Source organism: Sapajus apella, unplaced genomic scaffold (assembly GCF_009761245.1).
Source record: "Sapajus apella isolate SASKATOON/1434 unplaced genomic scaffold, GSC_monkey_1.0 scaffold6, whole genome shotgun sequence".
In the NCBI taxonomy this organism is placed as follows: Eukaryota; Metazoa; Chordata; class Mammalia; order Primates; family Cebidae; genus Sapajus; species Sapajus apella.
Window position 1 is genome coordinate 77,351,487 of NW_022436946.1, and position 21,521 is coordinate 77,373,007.

Below are 21,521 nucleotides of genomic sequence, written 5' to 3' on the forward strand. Positions count from 1 at the left end.
CTTTCTCTCAATCACAAATGTGTCTCCAGAGCCCCTGTGTCCAAAACTCAGTGCATCGCTGCTGTCACAGCACTTCACAGGACTATTCTACCTGCTGCCTCACTGGCTGGAGCCACATCTTACCCTCTTGCTAATCTGTTCCAATGATAAGATGCAGTTGGGTTTTAAATCATAAGATGCTCTACAAAGGTACAGCTCTAAAAGCTGCATTTATCTGGGTATTTGCTGATCTTTCCCAATTGTTATTCACGCTAAAGGTGATCTTCATAAAACATTAGATTTTACTTGAAGTAAGTTTGCATAGCATGAAATAAACTTATTTTCTCCTCCTCTAGCAGCAGCAAGAAGAATCAACCTCTAAATTAAGGAAAACATTTAAATTGGAATTTTAGCATTAATCCAGGTTTCAAACTGAATTCTCACAACCAGCTCTCTTAATCATTCCCTCAATGATAATTCTGTCTTCCAGTTTCCAGACGGCAAACCCACCCCCTTCTTGTGCTACTATAAACACACAAAGCTGCATCTTCTGGTATTTACTAGAGTTCCATGAACTCTGCTGGTGTTCAATAAATATTAATTGAATTCATCCTTTACTTGAATGTAGACATATTAACTGGTTGTAATCTATTTGCACAAATAAGAAAAAATGTCAAAGAGCAACATGAGATTTTATGTATTACTAATCTAGTTTAAGGCAGGTAAGAATGTGATAAGTAAATGGCTGTTTTTCATTACCATTTTTTATTGAGCATGAACCTTCTAACTTTAGCACACCCTTGCTACAATGAAAACTGCCAAATCTAATTCTTCTTCCATAACTAGGAGGCGATCATCATAAGCAGCGAAAAATTTAAAGTGGAAACAGCACTGTTAAAAGAAGGCTGCTACCATGAAATGCAGTGATTCCCTCCTTAATGGCAAAACTCCTTAAAGCTTTCTGAATTTTCATGTTGATCAAAGAACGCTTTTTATTTTCTACACAAGAGACTAAAGTTTTCTCCTTAATTTTTATTATTACTTGGAATTCCTTTATATTAAAACACGACTTGATTTTCTCATATCTTATTTTAGTAAATTCAAGTCACAAATGTCCATTTGAAGCATATTAAAATTTTCAAGCTTTACATTTATTCAATTTTTTTAAGTGTGCCTGAGATCTAAGTGGAACTCTTTATTTTTATTTTCAGTCAATTTTTCATAGAGTTAAATAGTTGGTATTTAGGCTAATTTGCTAAAATAACTAACATGGTCTTAAAAGATAACCCTAACCCTCTTGCTGTATTTGGCCCTCCCTTTCCAAGCCACTACCATACTGCCAGTCTACTGTGCCAGCAGGGAAATCTACTACATATTTCTACAAACCAGCCAGCTTTTGAGCAGGGGATTCTCTTACGAACAGGCACTACGATGCTGTGTAAGGGGAGGAGCTCCATGGTGCTACTGTCTTTTAGAAGGCACCACACACACATGAAGTGCGCACGTGCACACACACACACACATACACACTAATTTAGAGCTATCTGATATTGCTGAGAAGTGGTATAAGGAGGAAACTTTATAGAACTGATTGTTTAAAAATAAATAAATATATATCAAATCACTGCACCATTTTATGGCCTCAAAAAAAGCAAGAAATATATAAATATGAAACAAAATTGTATACACCAAAATTCTTTCTAAATGTTTAAAATAGTGATAAACTAGATTCCTGAGGCCACCCAATATCCTCAGTTCTTTTAGTCAGCTGCACGTCCCTCAGAGGCCACAGACCATGCTTTGTAGTCACTGTTTCCATCTGTCTCCCTGTTTCTCTCTAATGGTAGTGGCTATTCAAGGAATAACCCAGCAGGAGTCCTATTCTATGTTGCTCAGCATAATCTGAGTCCCTTCTCCACACATTCCTTCAAAGGCCTGTGCTAGCTCTTGGTGATCTCCCATGACCTGATGTTCAGGTTATAGTCTCAGCACAGGACTGTGTGCAAGTTACTGTGCTAAGTGCTTCACATAAAGCATGCTATTTATTCTGGCCCTCAGCTACAGAAGAGCTCCTATTTCCAATTCCCAGATGAAGCTGCTAGAGAGCAGACAAAACACAGGTACTTAAGACCTCTACAGCAAGTGCCCTGACACATGACTTAATACTGCCATCTACTGATTTGATGAATGGGTCCAATGTCTATTTTGTGTGGCATAATCTCACCTCTTAGAATTTTATTTTCTATCACAGCTCAACACAGTGTTAAGAATATGAGCCCTGAAGCCAGACTACCAGGTCTAAATCCCAGTTCTGTAACCTACCAGCTGTGTTACCTTAGGCAACTCACTTAACCTCTCTGTGCCTCAGTTTCCTCATCTATAAAAGGAAAATAATGATAGTTCACCAAACTCAGGGCTGTTGCAAAAATTCAATAAATAAATATCTGTCAGCAATCAAAACAGTCCCTGGCATATAGTTAGCAGTATCTGATTCTTAACATGACAATTTAATACTTGGGTTAGATGCCTTGCTTTGGTTCATCTCAAGAGCTGAAATTGGACTTTGGCGTTAAACAGATACAGGTTTGAGTCCTAATTCTACTGTATAGCAGCTGTGCCTTGGAAATTAATTTTTGTTAGCTTATTAGTTGTTATATTTTTAAATTACTATTAATCATTAAATTAAAAAATGGAAAAGGCATGTGTGGGTTTTAAGTGTAAAATACTCTGTACCCTAAAGAGCTGCTGTCAGGATGAAATTCAACTGTGCCAGGTACCAAAGACTACCAAAGGCCCATCTGGGCACTTCTTGCTGGCAAAGCTTACCCCCACTGTATAGGTTGACTATTATTTGCCTAGCCTCTCTTGCAACTAGAGTGAGGTAATATGATCCATTTCTAACCAAGTGCACCCTCAGAATCCTGCTGGAGAATTTTCTGGCAAGTTTTTCCTCCTGAGAGAAGAAACCGGTGAGAAAAAGCCATCCTTTAGGCGTGGTCCTATGAGGATAGGATGCTGCACCATCCATGTGTTGGCCACAAGGGGATAAGCCTACAGAGTAAAACCAGTGCTGTGATGAGGGTGGCAGAATGAGAAGGAAAGAGGAACCTGGCTCCCTGCGCTCACTGTTCCACCACTGCACAGCCCCAAACCACCGTGTCTCCAGGTTTCTCTTCGAGTAAGATAATTAGATGTTCTTATGTTTAAGTCATTTTTAGGCTTCCTGTTACTTGTAATTTGAAGTTGCCTCATTCAGAGGTCAATTTTTCTCCTCTCAGCACCGATTATTTGTCCTATCCACCAGCACATTCTCTGAAGGTTCTAAGCTGTTTCCAAGAAGCTGTCCCTTCCTGCTCTCTTCTAAAGTCTGTGGTAGCATCAACTCCCCCAACTGCACTTGTTTCTGGTGCCAGTTCACCAACTGCCCTAGTGCTGACTCAGGACCATTTGCAAGTATCTGCCCACTGCTGGTTACCTTACACCAATATGTTCATGTAACTGCATTTTCTTTCCTACACAAGTGTGATTACATAAGAATAAAACCAATCCCTTATATTTATATAAGAATAAAACCAAGTAAAATTTATTAAATGTTTAGATAGAAATTTCCCCAGATTAAAGTAACGATTAGAACGGATAAAATCAAATCAGTTTTATATAAACAGTGAATACAGAAACACACGAGTACACCCCTGAGGTAAATTTTTACTGCCAAGATCATGACTTGATTCTTTGTGAGATGCTTTCTGGAGCACTGGAGGAATGCAGTCCCCCCCAGACATCCTCAGCAGTACACCTCTGACATATAACTCTGTGCTTGGTAGGACTGTGGGTAACGCCTCCTGACAAGGAACCAGGCTGCTTTGCAGTATGCATGTGGTACACAGATGGCCACAAAACAGAACCTCTGCAGGAACCTGTAATGAGAGGTTGAACTGAAACCTCTAAGGTCACATTCAAGGCCAGCAATGTATATTCTTCTCAGGCCTTATACCTAAAGCATGTGCTCACCCTTGAAGACTTTATTCTCAGAGGCGGTCTTGTGCCCCAACTCTCCAAAAATAAGCCCTACTGAAAAGAAGCATTAGTCTAGGGGAGCTGTCCTAACCAATTGGTAAGCAGTCTGTCCATTTTTATCATCTTTAAAACTAAGTAATAAACAAGAAAGAATAGACAGTAGCCTAAGTATAATTCACAGTCCTAAACTAGCATCCCAAGTAAGGGGACATGAAGAGCATTATTCTCACAAATCCTAGAAGCTAGTTTTAATTCTATTTTAACATAGGACGTACATGCACAAGCCAGGATATATCTGTGTTTAATTCAAATCTCATATATTCAGAGATTATTCAATCTGGTACTTAGAAGGGCCCCAGGCCCTTTGGATACTTCTAAGACTAGAGGCATATCAAGTATTTCACCCCATTTATGGTATTAGTAATTTCTAAGACTAGAGGCAGATCAAGTATCTCATCCCATTTATGGTATTACAGAATAAAATATAATAGTATTTCTACAGATTTCAAACATGAGTTAATCTCTAAATATGAGGCGGCTCTTGTAGATACTATTGGGAACATAAAGTAGGGGTCAGCAGCAAACCCTAGTCCATTCCTGTTTTTAAAGTTGATTGGAACACAGCCATGCTCATTCATTTACATGTTTGTTTATGACTCTGCACACTACAATGGGAGCTAAGTAGTTGCAACAGAGATCATCAAGGCCTGAAAAGCCAAAAAAAATGTCCATTTGGCCCTTTTCAGAAAAAAATTTGACAACCTCTGCTAAAAAGTATATATAATATAAAGCATTTTATGTTTGAACTTTGAATGGGTAGTAGATCAGGAAAGGTGAGCTTAAGAAAGAAGGTTTTGCCTGAGTTACTGTGTTACAAAAAAGAAAGTAGGTTTGTTAAAGTCTCATTTAAAGGAAGGATCAAATGTCTAAAAACTGATCTTAAGTATTACGCTATTCTGAAACTGTTAAGAGTGATAGAGACAGCCGTGAGTCACAAAGATTCGTAGCTGGGTAACTGAACTATCTCTGTGCAGGTTTTCTCTATATTTTCCAGAAATGTTTTAAGTTAATGTCTGTTGCAGTCTCACTCATACAGGGACATGCTGTCATTTTTTCATGACCATAAATCATACTTCAAGGCACCTACCCCACAATCCCCGCTTTTTTTTTTTTTCCAATTTACAGGGGAAAAGCAGGGTCCCATTAGAAGATAGTGGCATGCTTCTGAGCAGATAGCCTGCAGCCCAAGATGGACACCCATCATCAATCCAGATTTAGGACCACTTTTTGTTTTGAGCTGAAAAAGACCTTTGATTCTCTGTAGTTTCCTGGACTTTCACGAACTCATAGAATTTTATGCTGAAACACAGCTTTTTTTTTTTTCAAAAGTCTGAAAATATTTTTTTTAAGAGTTTAGGATACTGATAACCAACAGATGGGAAGAGTTGAACGCGCTCTGGGTAAGAGACTTCCTATTTCCTGCTACTACAGCTCCCTCACAGCAAGACAACCCTCTTTCTGACCCCATCTTCCACCTCTCCCACCTTTGGAATTGTTAGACTAAATGATCTAAAACCCACTGTCAGTCATCACAAAATCCCCCATAAAATCTTAACCTTTTTTCTCAAACATTCCCTGACGTCTCCTGCTAAATGAACCTTGGTTCTCCCCTGAAGACACTGTTTCCTGAAGCTGTCCCACTGTACAAAAGAGTGATGTCCCAACAGAGCCACAGACCCATGAGTGATAGAAATAAATGCTGGCTGATGTAAGCTACTGATTTTGGAGTTGTTTGCTATGAAACACGGGCAGCAAGGGTTGACCGTTTTAGAAACTGATACAAGAGGGGTGCTGCCACAACCAAACCCTAAAATCTGTGGCACTGATTTTGAGACAAGGTGGTAAAAGATAAGGAAACACTTATTGGAACTTAAAATGGAGACACAATATGCAATATGGCTGGTAAACAGTGCCCTGCAACAATCACGAAGGTAAAAAATGTATCAAATGAAGTTGTAGCAGAGCTGCCCCAGGTGACCCACAGAAAAAGAGAGAAACAGATGTTTAATGTTGTAAGCCATTAAAACCTGAGGCTTATTTACCATGCAGTATTATTCCAACAATAATGGAGTATCTCAAAGGCCACTCATACTGTTTGTGGATGACATCCCATCCACTCTGGGCTATCTGAGAACACTCTGGGCTATTCGAGAATACTGCCAGAGCAATTTTTTCTTGTCCTGAAAGTATCATATTTACCTCTCTACAAGTTCATTTCTAACACTAAACATCTTGTAATGTCACCATTTAAAAAATCCTTTCCTGCCCACCTTGCCATACTTTAACCTCGTCTTAGCACAACTGCCACAGTAATTCTTTAAATACTAAAGTCAGATTATTTTTTTTTGGCAAATTCTTCCAATGTGTTTCCAGGTCACTCAGAGTAAAAAAAAGTCCCATTACAGTTGGCCTGCCCCTCCCTACACCTGCCTTCCTTGTCTCCTGTTACTACTATCCCCCAGATCATTCCACTCCAGCCACACCATCATTCTTGCTGGTCCTTGCACACCTAAAGCAGGCTCCTACTGAAGAGCCTTTGCATCTGCTGTGTTCTTCTCAGAATGCTCTTGCTTACGGATCCAGATATCCAGACCTTATTCCCATCTTTGTTCCAATGAGAGCTCTGTGAGTTCCTCCCTGTCCACCCTATTTAAAATTTACAACCATCCATTTTTGTTTTCTTTCATCTATAGTACTTGCCACATATAATCTATAATATAGGTAATTGTTTATTTACTGTCTCCCCAGATGGAAAGAAAGCCCCAGAAGGCAGGGGTTATAGTCTGTCCTCTTTTAGATCTATCTCCCTAGTGTCTACAATGGTACTTTGACACATAGTAGACAGCAGCTATTTGTTAAATTAATGAATGAGTGTGTAAGGTAAGAATCAGGCTTAGTTTATATTTTACATTTCTAATTTATGAACTAATAAGCCAGGCACTTAGACTGGAAAAGAAATGCTGCAGTAAAGACAAAGACTACAGTTTTAGTAAGATTTTTTTTACTTTGGTAATAATTTCTTTTCCTTTTCTCTCATTTACAGTAAAGGAAATAAAAAAAATTATGAGGACTACAATTCAACCTAATTATATTTAGAACCCCTGGACTGACGCCTTATTTTCAAAATTACAGTTATTTTTTTCTATTTCTAATATACAACTTTTTACTATCATAGAAGAATTGTACCTCCAGGGAGTATATTTGTATGATGTACCAGCCTCCTGAGAAATGAATAAAACATTCAGCTATAATTCTTAAAACATACAATTTACTCAGTAACAACTAGGATCAATTTTTTGGAAAGCAGTATATGAAGTTCAACTCTTCCCTTTCATCTAACTGCCTTTCACTTTTTTCCTTGTCAATCTTTCTCCAAACTAAATTTTTTTTTAATTATTCCTGTGCCAATGCTCAGATATTACTAAAAGTAACCTTTTATCAAGCCAATTCTTTTAGAAGAAAAAAAAAAGCTAACAATATTTGTAGATAAGCACAATATAAACACCCCTTGAATGAAAGCCTGTTTACTTACCACACAGACAACATTTACCTTTCAGTCATGAGAACAAACAGGACATTCAATTAAAATGAGCACTTCTCATTATCACTGAATAAGTTATATGAATCTAGACACTAGATTTGGTTGTAAAATGTGTTGCTTCAGTTAACCAAAATTAAATTTCATTTTAAACCAGAACATTTTACAATAAAGGTACCTTAGAATTATTTTGCTAAGCAAAAATATCCCCCACAAAACTAAAAATTTGAGAGAGAGAGAAAGAAGAGAAAATAATCCACTCTTTACTGTAAGCGCTAAACTGTCACATCTACCAAGACTTTGAAGATTACTTTGATATCTTCTTTTCCCCAAGGAACTTATTACTTGTATTTCAGTGACGACAGTGCTGACAGACACTGACTCTCTCATTAAAGATGTCCTTTTTGTGGGAACTTAGCAAACTAATCATACCATTTTCAAATTCATTTAACAGGTATGTTTTGGTATACTGAAGATAAAGCCATTATATTACCTGCAAGTAAAAGTTTCAATTGTTTTGTAACTCTAGCGGTAACTTTTATGTTTTATTACTTACCAAGTCCTAAAAGATCCACAGTGGGCTCCACAGTTTTTTTAGGGCTGCTACTTTTTTTAGGCTCTAGTTGCTGATCTTCTTTCTTCTGTAGCTTTAAAGTAAATAATTGAATTTATTAATTTTTCTTAAGTATATTTAACAAGATTTTAAGCCCCAATTAATTACATATGTTTTTGATAAAGTTACTATTAAATTCCCATGTGTTGTGGGAGGGACCTGGTGGGGATGATTAAATCATGGCAGCAGGTCTTTCCTGTGCTGTTGATCTGAAGGTATTATAAGGGGAGATTTCCCTGCACAAGCTCTCTTTGCCTGCTGCCATCTGTGTAAGATGTGACTTACTCCTCCTTGCCTTCCATCATAATTGTGAGGCTTCCCAAGCCACATGGAACTATGAGTCCAATTAAACCTCTTTCTTTTGTAAATTGCCCAGTCTTGGGTATGCCTTTATCAGCAGCATGAAAACGGACTAATACATCCTGTTAGCTGAGACTGGGGAGGCCTTGAGGTCTTCATGAGCACACTGTTAACCCATCATCCACACACTGTATGATACATGAGACACAACTGCCAAGAAAAGCCTAATGAAATGGTATTTTATATACTTTCTTCCTGAATCTACATTAATCACTTTTTACATATAATATTATTCTAGCTCGCAGGAGCCCAAGTCATAGTTACACATTCCGAACTTACTTTCCCATAAAAAAACATTGTGTAAGACAGAATGAAAAAAACCTACACTTACTGGATTCTCAGTTCTAAAGCCCACCTCTATTAAACTAAGAAAATAAAATATTGAGTTGAGTGCAGCGGCTCACACCTGTGAGGACATTTTGGGAGGACCAAGTGGGAGGATCTCTTCAGCACAAGAGTTTGAGATGAGCCTGGACAACATAGCAAGACTCTGTCGCTACAAAAAATGAAAAAATTAGCTGATTGTGGTGGTGCACACCTGTAGTCTCAGCTACTTGGGAGGCTGAGGCTGGAGGATTGTTTGAGCCCAGGAGGTCAAGGCTGCAGTGACCTATGATAGCACCACTGCACTTACAGCCTGGGGGACAGGGTAAGACCCTGTCTCTTAAAAACAAAATGAAATAAATTAAAAAAAAAAATCCCTTCATTTCTCAAACAATTTCAAGATCATTTCTTCTACAACTACCTAAAGAATTCACAACTTGGTTATTATATGAGTTCATTTTTTGTTAGCTATTAGAGACATGTTAACTTCTAAGAACATATATCTACCTTTATTTGTTTTTAATCACTATACTCTCCCTTAGAATTATTGTCTAATCAATCAGCCTACATTACAGATATCAATTCTTTAATAACTCTCAAATACAGAATTAGCCAACTATAACTATATATAATTTTCAGAAGTTTAACATAATCCATTTCACATTCTCTATTCTTTCACTTTTCAACCTCTAATATAGGTTCAGACTTATCTTGCTTATCACAAGGATTTCAAAATAATTTCAAGAAAAATATCCCCTGTAGTCATGAAGTAAGCAATTCTCTTCAACTGATGACTCAATCTGTGTTACCATACATAATCAAATCTGTAAGGGAATCCGAGGATCATATGGCCACAAGCATGCAGACTTCAAAGATTCCAGGGCAGAATCCTAGCAGCTTCCTGAGGTAGGTCATCGTTGGTCACATCACAGCCTATAATACTCTGGAGAGTGTCTTAGTCTCTAAGTAGGTACTTAAAAAGTGTAATCCCTGTTTTAATTTGGCTTAAAAATCAGAAAACTTTAAAGTTGAAAATAAACTTAGATAATCTGGCCAAACACATTCATTATGCAAATTAACTGAGGTTCAGATGTTAAGTGCCAAATAGGAATACAGGAACTGAAATTCTTATTTTCTGCCACTACAAATTTAGCATTCTTTTTTGGGTGAATTTTACTGAATCTTCTTTCATGGAAAAAAGCACAAAACTAAATTTGTGAGGAATTCCTTCCTATTTATTTTCTATGATCTAAGAATTTAGAACCTCTTCAAGCTAAAAATGATCTTTTTAAAAAATTCAAATAGAAATTCTGGATAAGGTGTTTGTAACAAAATTAGAACTACCTTTTTAAATGCTGCTGAGTATGAAACTATCTGCCATGGTTTGAAAAGAAAAAAAAAAAAAGCCAAATCAGGCAATGCAGAGGTCTTCTAGCAATCCTGACTTCCACCTCCAGAGCTACTGCAAACAATTTGGAAAATATCTTTCTTTCCAGATGTTCACACATGTATCTGTGTTCTAAAAGCTTCTGATCTTCTTTAGATTTCAATTTAAATAGGTAGTCATCAACCATTTCCATAGGAAACTGTATAACTGAGAACATAGTGTATAGTTGAGGAAAGTAAAGAGAAGCATTAAGGCAAGAATAAGGGAAATCCTAAACAGTTTATCAAACTGCAGGTGGGACCCTCTAGCAGTTTTTGAAATCTATTTTACAGGCCACAACTAAACATTTTTTTGGCATGTAAAAATGATACACAAAAGAAAATAGAGCACATTGCATAAAGGTAAATATTCCTAGATTGTTGTTTTGCACATTTGCACAGACATGTGAGCACAAATCTGGATAATATAAATGTATTTCTTAGCAGAGTGGTAGGTTGAAAAACACTCCTCTAAAGACAGTCTGCTCCTTTGCTCTTACAATGGGTCAAATCATAAATGAGAAATGTCTATGCCCTAATCTCTATTATTCCAAATAGTGTTGGCTATTCTAGATGGATTTCAACAATTCAGACATGAATTTTCCTTAGATAATTTTCCTTAGAGTTGGCATACAAAAGGTAGTCCCTCAAATCAAAAAAGTAAAAGGATTGATCACTTTAAAATCTACTTTGTATCCCTCCATTATCAAATCTTGTGGAGGCCGTCACATGAACATATCAATGTGTGGCACAGGTAATTTTAGAGATTACTCTTCTATGTCTTCATAATACATACATTATACACTTCTTCATATATGTTGGTAAAAACTACAAAGATTAAATTCAGATGATACTCTTTATCAACGATAAGTATGAACATAAGAAATTAACCTCATTATTTTTATTTTTAAAACATTTAAGGACAGATACACCATAGCAGAAACCACAAAGGTAAGGAATCTTCCTAAAATTCTAGATAGAGTAACAAATACTTAATCTTTTAGAGCTTAATATCTATTAAGAGTTATTAATTTTCTATATAGTTTTCTTGAAAGATTTTCTAATAAAAATTGAAAGTTATTTTTAAACTTAAAATTATTTTTACAGTTTCTGTGTAAAATGACAGGAAGTACTTATTTTCCTATTCCTAGTTGAGTAGTAATAGCTAAAAATATAGACTAGAGAGATGCTATTGTTGGTATGTGTCGCCCAAAGGTCACATGTCAAAAATTTAATCCCAACGTAACAGTGTTGAAAGGTGGAGTCTAGGAAGAGAGAATTAGGTCAGGAGGGCTCTGCTCTCATTAACTGATTAATATCATTACCACAGGCATAGGTTAGTTATCAAGAGAGTAAGTTCGTTATAAAAACAATTTTAGCCCCTTCTTGTTCAAGTGCTTTCCTGCCCTTCCACCTTTCCAAACATGGGATGATGCAGCATTACGGACCTCACCAGATGCTGGTGCTGTCCTCTTGGACATCTCAGCTTCCAGAACCATGAGCAAATAAACTTCTTTTGTTTAAAAATGAGTTTGTGCTAGTCTGTTACAGCAGCACAAAACAAACTGAGATAGAATAAAGAAAATCTTTGCATATATACTGCCATTATGAAGGTTCAAAAAATCCTAAAACATGCAATCCCCTAAAACAAAGATACACACATACACACACAGATTCAATGCTTTTTTTTTTTTAATTTAAAAATATCTAGGTGTTGTGTTTTATTCCATTACATTATACATCTAAACCCAATACTATCACCAGCAAATCAAGGTGGGCAAAGCCTATCGAAAAAAGACTACTTCCACACCAAAAGCAATTGCAACAAAACCAAAAATTGTCAAATGGGACCTCATTAAACTAAAGAGCTTCTGCAGAGCCAAATAAACTATCAACAGTAAACAGAAAACCTACAGAATGAGAGAAAATATTTGCAAAGTATGCATCTGACAAAGGTCTGCTACTCAGATTCTATAAAGAACTTAAAAAGCGAAAAAAAAAAAAACTCCATTAAAAAATGGGCAAGGACATGAGCAGACACTTTTCGAAAGAAAACATACACATAGCCAACAAGTGTATGAAAAAATGCTCAACATCACTAATCATTAGAGAAATGCAAATCAAAACCACAATGAGATACCATCTCACATCAGTCAGAATGACTATATTAAAAAAAAAAAAGATGCTGGCAAGGTTGTGGAGAAAAGGGAACACACATACACCACTGCTAGGAATGTACATTTGTTCAGTAATTGTGAAAAGGAGTTAGGCAATTTCTCAAATAACTTAAAACAGAATTACCACTTGACTCAACAATCCTATTATTGGGTATGTGCCCAAGGAATATAAATTATTCTACCATAAATACATATGCACACATATGTTCATCGCAACACTGTTCACAATAGCAAAGACATGGAATCAACCTAAATGCCCATCAACAGCAGTCTGGATAAAGAAAATGTGGTACATATACACCATGGAATACTATACAGCTATAAACAAGAATGAGATGATGTCCTCTGCACAACATGGAGTTGGAAGCCATTACCCTAAGTGAACTAATGTAGAAACTAATGCAAAAAAAAATCAAATCTCATGAAATAGGAAGTCCAGAACAATTTTCTTGTCCCTCATTATAATATCTGCAGCAACAAGGCCATTTAAAAAATCCAGATTAATCAACAAGAGAGCAGCAGTACCCTGTGTCCATGCTAAAAATCCTGTCTCATGGCCACGCTGAAGTCTACTTAGTTTCTAAAGCAAAGCACATTTGATACTCTTTGTATTTCTTTATAACATAAATCACCAATGTTAATGTTTACAGAGGAGCTATAAGCAAATTTCCAAAATGTATGCCAATTAAACATTTTGGTTAACAAACATATGTGTAATAGATTATATCTTCCTGAAAAGCTTTTCTAAAATGGAAAAATCTTCAAGAACATGTTTGACTTTTTCCAGGTTTGTCTATAACACAAGTCATTTTTACCCAATATTTTCACAACATAAAGGTTGTGTTCAGGCACAGTGGCTCATGCCTGTAATACCAGCACTTTGGGAGGCCCAGGTGGGTGGATCACGAGGTCAGAATATTGAGGACATCCTGGCTAACACAGTGAAACCCCATCTCTACTAAAAATACAAAAAATCAGCCAGGCATGGTGGTGTGTGCCTATAGTCCCAGCTAATCAGGAGGCTGAGGCAGGATAATCTCTTGAACCTAGGACGCAGAAGTTGCAGATCATGCCTGGGAGACAAAGCAAGACTCCACCTCAAAAAAAAAAAAAAAAAAAAAAAAAAGGCTGTAAACATTAAACAACAAACATGAATACATCAACTATCAATTGGTACTTTTGCTCTGTAGCATACCAACTGTATTGTACTTTGCAAAGAATTACAAAATACAATTATTTAAGATACTTAAAATATAGCTATCATATAAATACAAAGTAAATAATATCTGGAAGCAAAATTTTAGAAGATTTAAAAATAAAAATGCTATTATCTTGTTAGGATTTATGGGAAGGGATTACTAAATAGTAAATTAATACTTTGATGACCACACCTTCCCTCATATAACTGTCATCCTTTTGATGTTTCACATTCAGCTCAGGCATGGCAAGCACTATGTACAGAAGAATCATTCCACTTTAAATTCTTCTGCTATTAAAAACACTGCATAGGAAATTTGCCTTTTAATAAGTGAAGAATGCAGTCAATTGTGGGTAGATAAAATTAGACAATCTATAATTTATTAAACAAAATTTTCTCACAAGCCAGAACATAAGTCTACTTAGATAAAGCAATTTTGTAAAATGTAATTTCCTTAGATTCCTATGGAGCAGATGTCTCATTCAAATTATTAAAGCTTTTATTAGCAAAAGCTTCACCACCCAATCTTTTTGTGATTCATAACGTTATTCCACACAATATAATTGAATCAAAAATTATTTAGGTTCCAACTCCTACGTTTACCACCATTTCCTAGCCCTTTAAATAACAGACATAACAGCTGAGCCTCTAGAATGTGATTCACTGTTCTTCAGCTGGCCAGTTAATGTAGACAAGAGCATAGAGCATAAATATATACTACAATAGGGAAGCTATGCAATTTTCTAAGTTCTAGTGGTAATTAGTCAAAATTTTCTTTAAGAACTGACATCTCAAATTATAACTTAGTTTATTTATAATCAGTTTCCTTTAATATTCCTAGAATCTTACAGCTAGAAAGAACATAAAATGTATTACATTCAACATGTTCATTTTAACATTAAGGAAATTAAGTGACATTTGTCCAAAGGCTCCATAAGTGGCTATCAAGGCAAAGGTTTACCTCCTGACAGGGTTCCCTCCCCTGCACCACGGTGGCTTTTGCTGAATAATTTCTATCTAACAAAAATCAGATTAAAAATCAATATTTATCCAATGCTTAACAATACATGTATATTCTTACAATGACATAAAGGAAAATCGCAATAAAAAAAAATTCATGCCAGGTATGGTGCCACATGACCGTAGTCCCAGCTATATGTGAGGCTGAGGTGGGAGAATTGCTTCAGCCCAGTAGCTAGAGAACAGGCTGGCAACATAGCAAAAACACACTCAAAAAAAAAAACAAAAGCAAAAACAAAAACACAATGTGATAGTAGGTCAGAGCAAGTATGCCAATAATTTTAACTCAAGGTACCCTATAAAGACCACATGAAAAGTATGATTCCTTGAAGTTCAATGGTGATGACAGTTGTAGGGGATTAGGATTTTATAAAGGTAGTGACATAAACTTTTAGGTGTGAAGGAAAAATAGGAAGGAGTCAAATAGGAGACAGTTCACTCTGCTGCCCAGGCTGGAATGCAGTGGCAAGATTGTCGCAACTCACCACAGCCTTGATCTCCTGGGCTTAGGCGATCCTTCTACTTCAGCCTCCCAAGTAGCTGGAACTATGGGCATGCACCACCATGCCCAGATAATTTTCGTTTTGTTTTGTTCAGGTTTGAGACAGAGGCTCACTATGTCGCCCAGGCTGGAGTACAGTGGTGCAATCAAAGCTCACTGAAGCCTTGATCTCCCAGGAACTGGCAATGGCACCATGTGAAGAACACTGAGTGGGAAAGGCACTAGATGGTGGATGTATCTAACTGACCTGTCATTCTACATGTAAGGAATAAAAGATAAATCTGAAGACTCTTATTTCCACAATGTGAAAGGAAATAAATAAAAAGCCAACTAGAGCTAGCATTCATATATGTCATTGTTTTTCAAAGGGGGTAGTGAAAAGAAAAAATATTACTCCTGGAGAAGTGTGTTGTGCATATGAACTGCACTGAGGAAGAACAATCTGACCACCACTGTTGTAGGTGGGAGGCTCTGTGATTGTGAGAGCAATACTTTGGAAAAAAACTAATCTACTGCCTCAGTAGAACTTGACATTTGAAATATACTTTCTAACAAGTTAGTCAGCAACACATATTTCTCAGAATACTATCTCATCTGATTACCTATTGAAATCTACGTAGGTTTAACTTTTACTAAAATTTTCAGTAAAAAAATCACTAAGTTAATATTATCCACTATATTACCTTAGTTGTTTACTCAAAGCTTTTTGACTATGTGCTATAAATAATAAAAATCAGAATTATATTCCTATATAGACGGATAGCTATAATTACTACGTCTGTTTATATGTGTGTGCTTTCTTTCTTCTTTTTTTTTGAGATGGAGTCTTGCTTTGTTGCCCAGGCTGGAGTGCAGTGGCATGACCTCGGCTCACTGCAACTTCCAACTCCCAGGTTCAAGTGACTCTCCTGCCTCAGCCTCCCAAGTAGCTGGGATTACAGATGCCTGCCACCATGCCCAGCTAATTTTTATATTTTTAGTAGGGATGGGTTTTCTCGATGCTGGCCATGGTAGTCTCAAACTCCTGACCTCAGGTGACCTGCCTGCCTCAGCCTCCCAAAGTGCTGGGATTACAGGCATGAACCATCATGCCTGGCCTGTATTTGTGTGCTTTCAAAGCTGAATTATATACAACCTTAAAACTATTTTATGTGAGAAAAAACTTGCATATAACTTTTGTTTATTCCCAATATCTTATTAAAAATCTTTAGTTTCTTTTTCTCCTCTTTACTATTCTTTATAATATAGATCATTTTCAAATTAAAGCTGTCAATACATAGAGTACTATCTTTTTTAATTTAATATTATTTCTTAAATTGTATTTTTAGGGTTAAATTTATTACAATCTACATTTTATTTCCCCAATCATATGGACATCGTTCAGTAAATATTCTCTATAAGGCCTACAGACACTACTGTCTCAAACAATATTTCACTAGGCTGGAGAAGTTATCAAGGATGTACATAAATTTAAGAATTAGCAGCAGCCTTGATGGCATTTAGTGGATTCATTATATGATAGACAAAACACTACTGTAACATCTCTCTTACACATCCATTCTCTCTGTAAGAAAAACTTCCAGTGCTACGGAATCACTGCACATGATGATACAGGAAATTTTACATTTGGACAATTACAAATATTAGAAAGTTTCCTCTTCAGACAATTTCTAACATCTCCCCATTTATCCATACTCTCTATGCTACAGCCATGCAGAAAACAAATGGAGAAATAAATTTGTAGAACTGACCTTCTTTAAAACCACAAAAGACCATTAATTCATACCAAAACTTTGGTCATCTAAAATTCAAAGACATTTTCTTTTGTGCTATATTCAGGAGAGTTGAGTTTGGGTGCATTTACTTCAGAATTTTACAATTTGTTGTCAAATTTATGCAATTTGTTGGTATTTATTATAAGGCCATCTGAGGGATTTATTTTGTCATCTGATGTCTTAACTAATCTTTATTCCTTGGTCATCTGAAAATTTGAACAATATGGCACAGATATCCTCACTTAACAAAAATGTCGAAAAGAACAAAGTCCAGTACTGACCCCTGAAGAAAGCAGAGAATTTCCTCTAAACTGACATCAATTCTATTAATTGGACAGTTGTCTACCTGGCTCTCATAATCTATCCTACTATCTGATCATCTACATCATCTTGATCAGAAGCATATTTAAGAATCTTGGCCAATAAGCAAGCTTAGTCTGACGGGGTGGGGGGGGAGGGAGGGAGGGAGAGAGAGAGAGAGAGAGAGAGAGTGTGTGTGTGTGTGTGTGTGTGTGTGTGTCACAGTTTCACTCTGTTGCCCAGGCTGGAGTGCAGTGGCAAGATCACAGCTCACTGCAGTCTTGATTTCCTGGACTCAGGCGATCCTCCTACCTCAGTTTCCCAAGTAGCTGGGACCATAGGCATGCACTACCATGCCCAGCTAATTTTTGTTTTGTTCTGTCGCCCAGGATGAAGTGCAGTGGTGCACAATCACAGCTCACTGAAACCTTGACCTCCCAGGCTCAGATGATCTTCCCACCTCAGCCTCCCAGGTAGTTGGGACTACAGGTACACACCACCATAAAATTATGCCCAGCTAATTTTTTGTAGAGATGGAATTTCACCATGTTGCCCAGACTGGTCTTGAACTCCTGGGCTCAAGCAATCCATCTGCCTCAGCCTCCCAAAGTGCTAGGATTACAGGCCTAAGCTACCATACCAGCCAGAAACTGTTCTTAAAGAATCCATGGCAGGCAACCAGTGATTGCTGGTAAGGCTATGGAAAAGAAGTAAGCTGTTAAAAAAAATCCATTTGATTTTGCATAGAATCCATGTCAAGCTTAATGATACAGCATTCACAATCCATTACATTTTGCTTCTAAAAATCAAGATGCTGGCCCATCTCTAATCTCCTGGTTCCCTAGTTTGAAGCAATTATCAAAGAATGACCTAGGAGTGCTTTATAAATAAAAGGTTCTAAAAAGTTTCTTATTAATCCCAAATACTGAATGGCTACACTGGTACATTTCCTTAAAATAATACTTTGCAGGGTTTTTGTGGGAATCAGGCAAAACAGTTTAAAGAGAGTTCCTTTCACAGTAGCTGGCACATAAGTGCTTCATACATGGTAGCTGGCAGTGGTTGCGGTAGTACTTTTTATAGTTACATACCAGGACCAGTAAGCACTAGGGATACAAAAATGAAGAACACGTTTCCTAAGTTTATATTCATACTCTAGTTATGCAAATGGACACAAACATAATCTGGTTCAGTGTGGATCCGTGTGATGACGGAGTTAGAAAATAGAAGTTTTCTGGGGGCGCACAGGAATGGCATGCTTATTAGACTCAGCATGTGTGTGATGAGGTAGGTGAACACATGTCCCGGTTTGCTAAAAGTAACTCCAGCTAATGCTGTTATTCCAACTTAAGTGTTTGTAAATAGTGCCTGCTTTCACTTTTACAAGTATCTAATTTGAAATACCCATCATAATTATACATAAAGCCTTTAACATTAGACAGGAATTGGCTACAGTACTGCTAAACTTGTCATTAATGGGTTCCTCTCTTGACAATGGTAAGTTCCTGTTCACAAGACTCTGGATTGCATGCAAATACCGAGTCGCCTCTCAGTAGTCAATTAGCAAGATTTTTTTTTTAAAGGCAATAGGAGTGGTTATACCTTCAGCTATATCTTTAACACTCATCTTACTGTTGTTATTCTCATTTTTACACAGTATTCTGGAGGTTTGCAGAGAAGAAAAAAAAGCAGTATTTGATAATACTTATTAGCAAAATTATGAAAGAAATAAAAATTAGCCAAACACCTGAGTTTTAACCCCAGCATGGACAATTCCCAGCTGGATGACTCTGAACAAGTTACTTGGTATCTCTAAACGGCCTGCTTCATAGGTTTGCAACCTATGCAGTCTCACAGAGCCCCAATGCTACATTTAATATATTCCTATGAACATCTTGAAATTTGTAATAATCTTCTCTTTGAATATTTTGTAAATCCAATAGGACATAAGCTTAAACACAGGATATATGTGCAATGTGTGTTTCACCACTGTTCCTTGCTGTCCATCTACCTACAGGGCTCATGATGCTCCATGAGCACAGAGTTTAAATTACAAGACTGCAAGTGAAAACAAGATAAACATATTGCTCTATGACAGAGTGAGGAGGGGTACTGACAGTTTCAAGAGACCATGCTTTCTGCTCCTACTAGAGCTTGCTTCAAAAGCAGAAAGAAAGCAATGGTGTTCTAAGAAACAAGGAAGATCAAAATATCTATCTTACTCATGTCACTTCCCTGTACTAGCTAACACATACAGTGAAAATGATGACAGAGAAAGAAAAAAGGGCAGCCAACACTTCTTTTTCCTTTCCTCATCGGTAAACTGAAGGTAGAGAGAGTTGATAAAAAATATGTATTATCAAGATGTGGAATAAAAACAGTAGAGTTAGTTTCTGCATGTTTCCACTGTTCTGCTAAGAACAAGTGATATATGCACGTGCAAGCTAAGAATATGAAGTGTATCATTTCATTGATTCCATATGAGTTAAATGCTCTGTATGCAATTAAAACTTCACTGCATAATATAAAGTATAAAATTCATATTAACATAAAATTTTAATTTTTATTGATTTAAAACAACACTAACAAAAATAACACCTTCCTAAGTACAGAGACTGTGGAAGAAAGAAAAAAGTTTTATATTTTAGTACCTTTACTGGTACTTTTTATTCCTGCTTCCTGAACAAGGGGTCTCTAATTTTCATTTTGCACTGGGCCCACCAATTATATAGCTAGCCCTGTAAGCCTAAGCTTCTGATTAGTAAAATAAGGATAATAATAGTTATCATATTGACCTTATGACTGCTGAAATAATAATTAAGATTCATATTACAAGACTTTCCACTCTGGTCCAGCAAGCAGGGAGCTTGCAAGTCACCATACTGTTTTAACAAGTAAAAAGCTGAACAAACTGGAAAATAAACACCTCTTTTTAAGTCTACCAAGTAAAGTCACAAGGCAAACTGTAGCCCTGAAAACAAGAGAGACAGACAGGCAGATATACAGAATCAACTTACAGGGACAGAAACCCAATACTAAGGTAGGAAAATCTGCACTGTAACTGATGAACTGCTGGAGGCTCAAATGTGGACCAGTCTGAGAGATTAAAACTCCAGGAGATCCAGTCATAGGGTGGCCCTCACACTTTTGAATTTTACCTCCAGCATTTCAAGCGGTTCCCACAGAGAAGATGAAAGGAAAAAAAACCCTTGGGCTCTGGCAGGGGGAACTGAAAAATAACTATGGTTGGCTTTCTGGATCTGCGGCTTCCACATGCATAAATTCAACCAACCACAGATTATAAACATCTAAAATAAATTTTTAAAAAATACAAATTAAAAAATAGCATAACAATCTACACAGCATTTACATTGTATTATGTATTGTAAGTAATTTATAGATTATTTAAAGTATATAGGAGGATGTATATAGGTTAGACACAGATACAACATTTTATGTAAGGGACTTGAGCATTTGTGGATTATGGTATCTGCGGGAGTCCTAGAACCAATCCCCCATGCATACCAACAGAAAACTATATTCTGAAATATGATGCAACATTCTGTTCTTTTTAAAAAGGCCTGCCTTAAAGAGAAACTATTTTACCAGAGCCTGACCTCCTAGGAGTTTCATAGAGCTTAACCTAGAGGAAAGAAAATAACCCAATTCTAGTCCCCTCCAGCCATCCTGTCTCACCTAAGGGGTGCAGAATAGAGGAATTTGTAAAGTATATAACCCAGGGGCACAGGCTTATTAAAAGACTGAGACCTAATCATAGGACTATAGAATACTTCTCCTCCCCCAAGATATTAATAAAGTCCTATTTATCTAAGTTCCTTTCACCCAGTATATTATGTCTAGCTTTCAATAAAAAATTACAAGACATACTAAAAGGTAAAGCACATTTTGAAGAGAAAGATCAAGCACAGTCAATTATGGCAGGAATGTTGGAAATATCAGACCATGAATTTAAAACAGCTATGATTAGTATGCTAAAGGTTCTAATGGAAAAAGTAGACAACATGCAAGGATAGATAATATTAGCAGAGATGAAAATTCTAAGGAAGATGGAAAAGAAAGAAGTCAGAAGTGAAGAAAGCTTTTGATGGGCTCATTAGCAGACTAAAGACAGCCGAGGAAAGAATCTCTGTGCTTGAAGACATGTCAATAGAAACTTCCAAAACAGAGAAGCAAAAGAAAAAAAAAAAAAACAAAAAACACTGAAGAAATGGA

The 21,521-nt window shown here is 36.7% G+C and overlaps 1 protein-coding gene across 7 annotated transcripts in view; it reads right to left on the reverse strand.

Annotated features, from left to right (window-relative positions):
• The window catches only part of SMAP1 (small ArfGAP 1), a 178,358-nt gene that overhangs the window by 14,882 nt on the left and 141,955 nt on the right, over positions 1-21,521 (reverse strand). For all 7 annotated transcript variants that reach the window (XM_032275578.1, XM_032275576.1, XM_032275581.1 and 4 more), the window contains one exon: positions 8,151-8,241. In XM_032275578.1, coding sequence (XP_032131469.1) covers positions 8,151-8,241 — 91 coding nt within the window. The remainder of the gene's footprint in view (positions 1-8,150; positions 8,242-21,521) is intronic.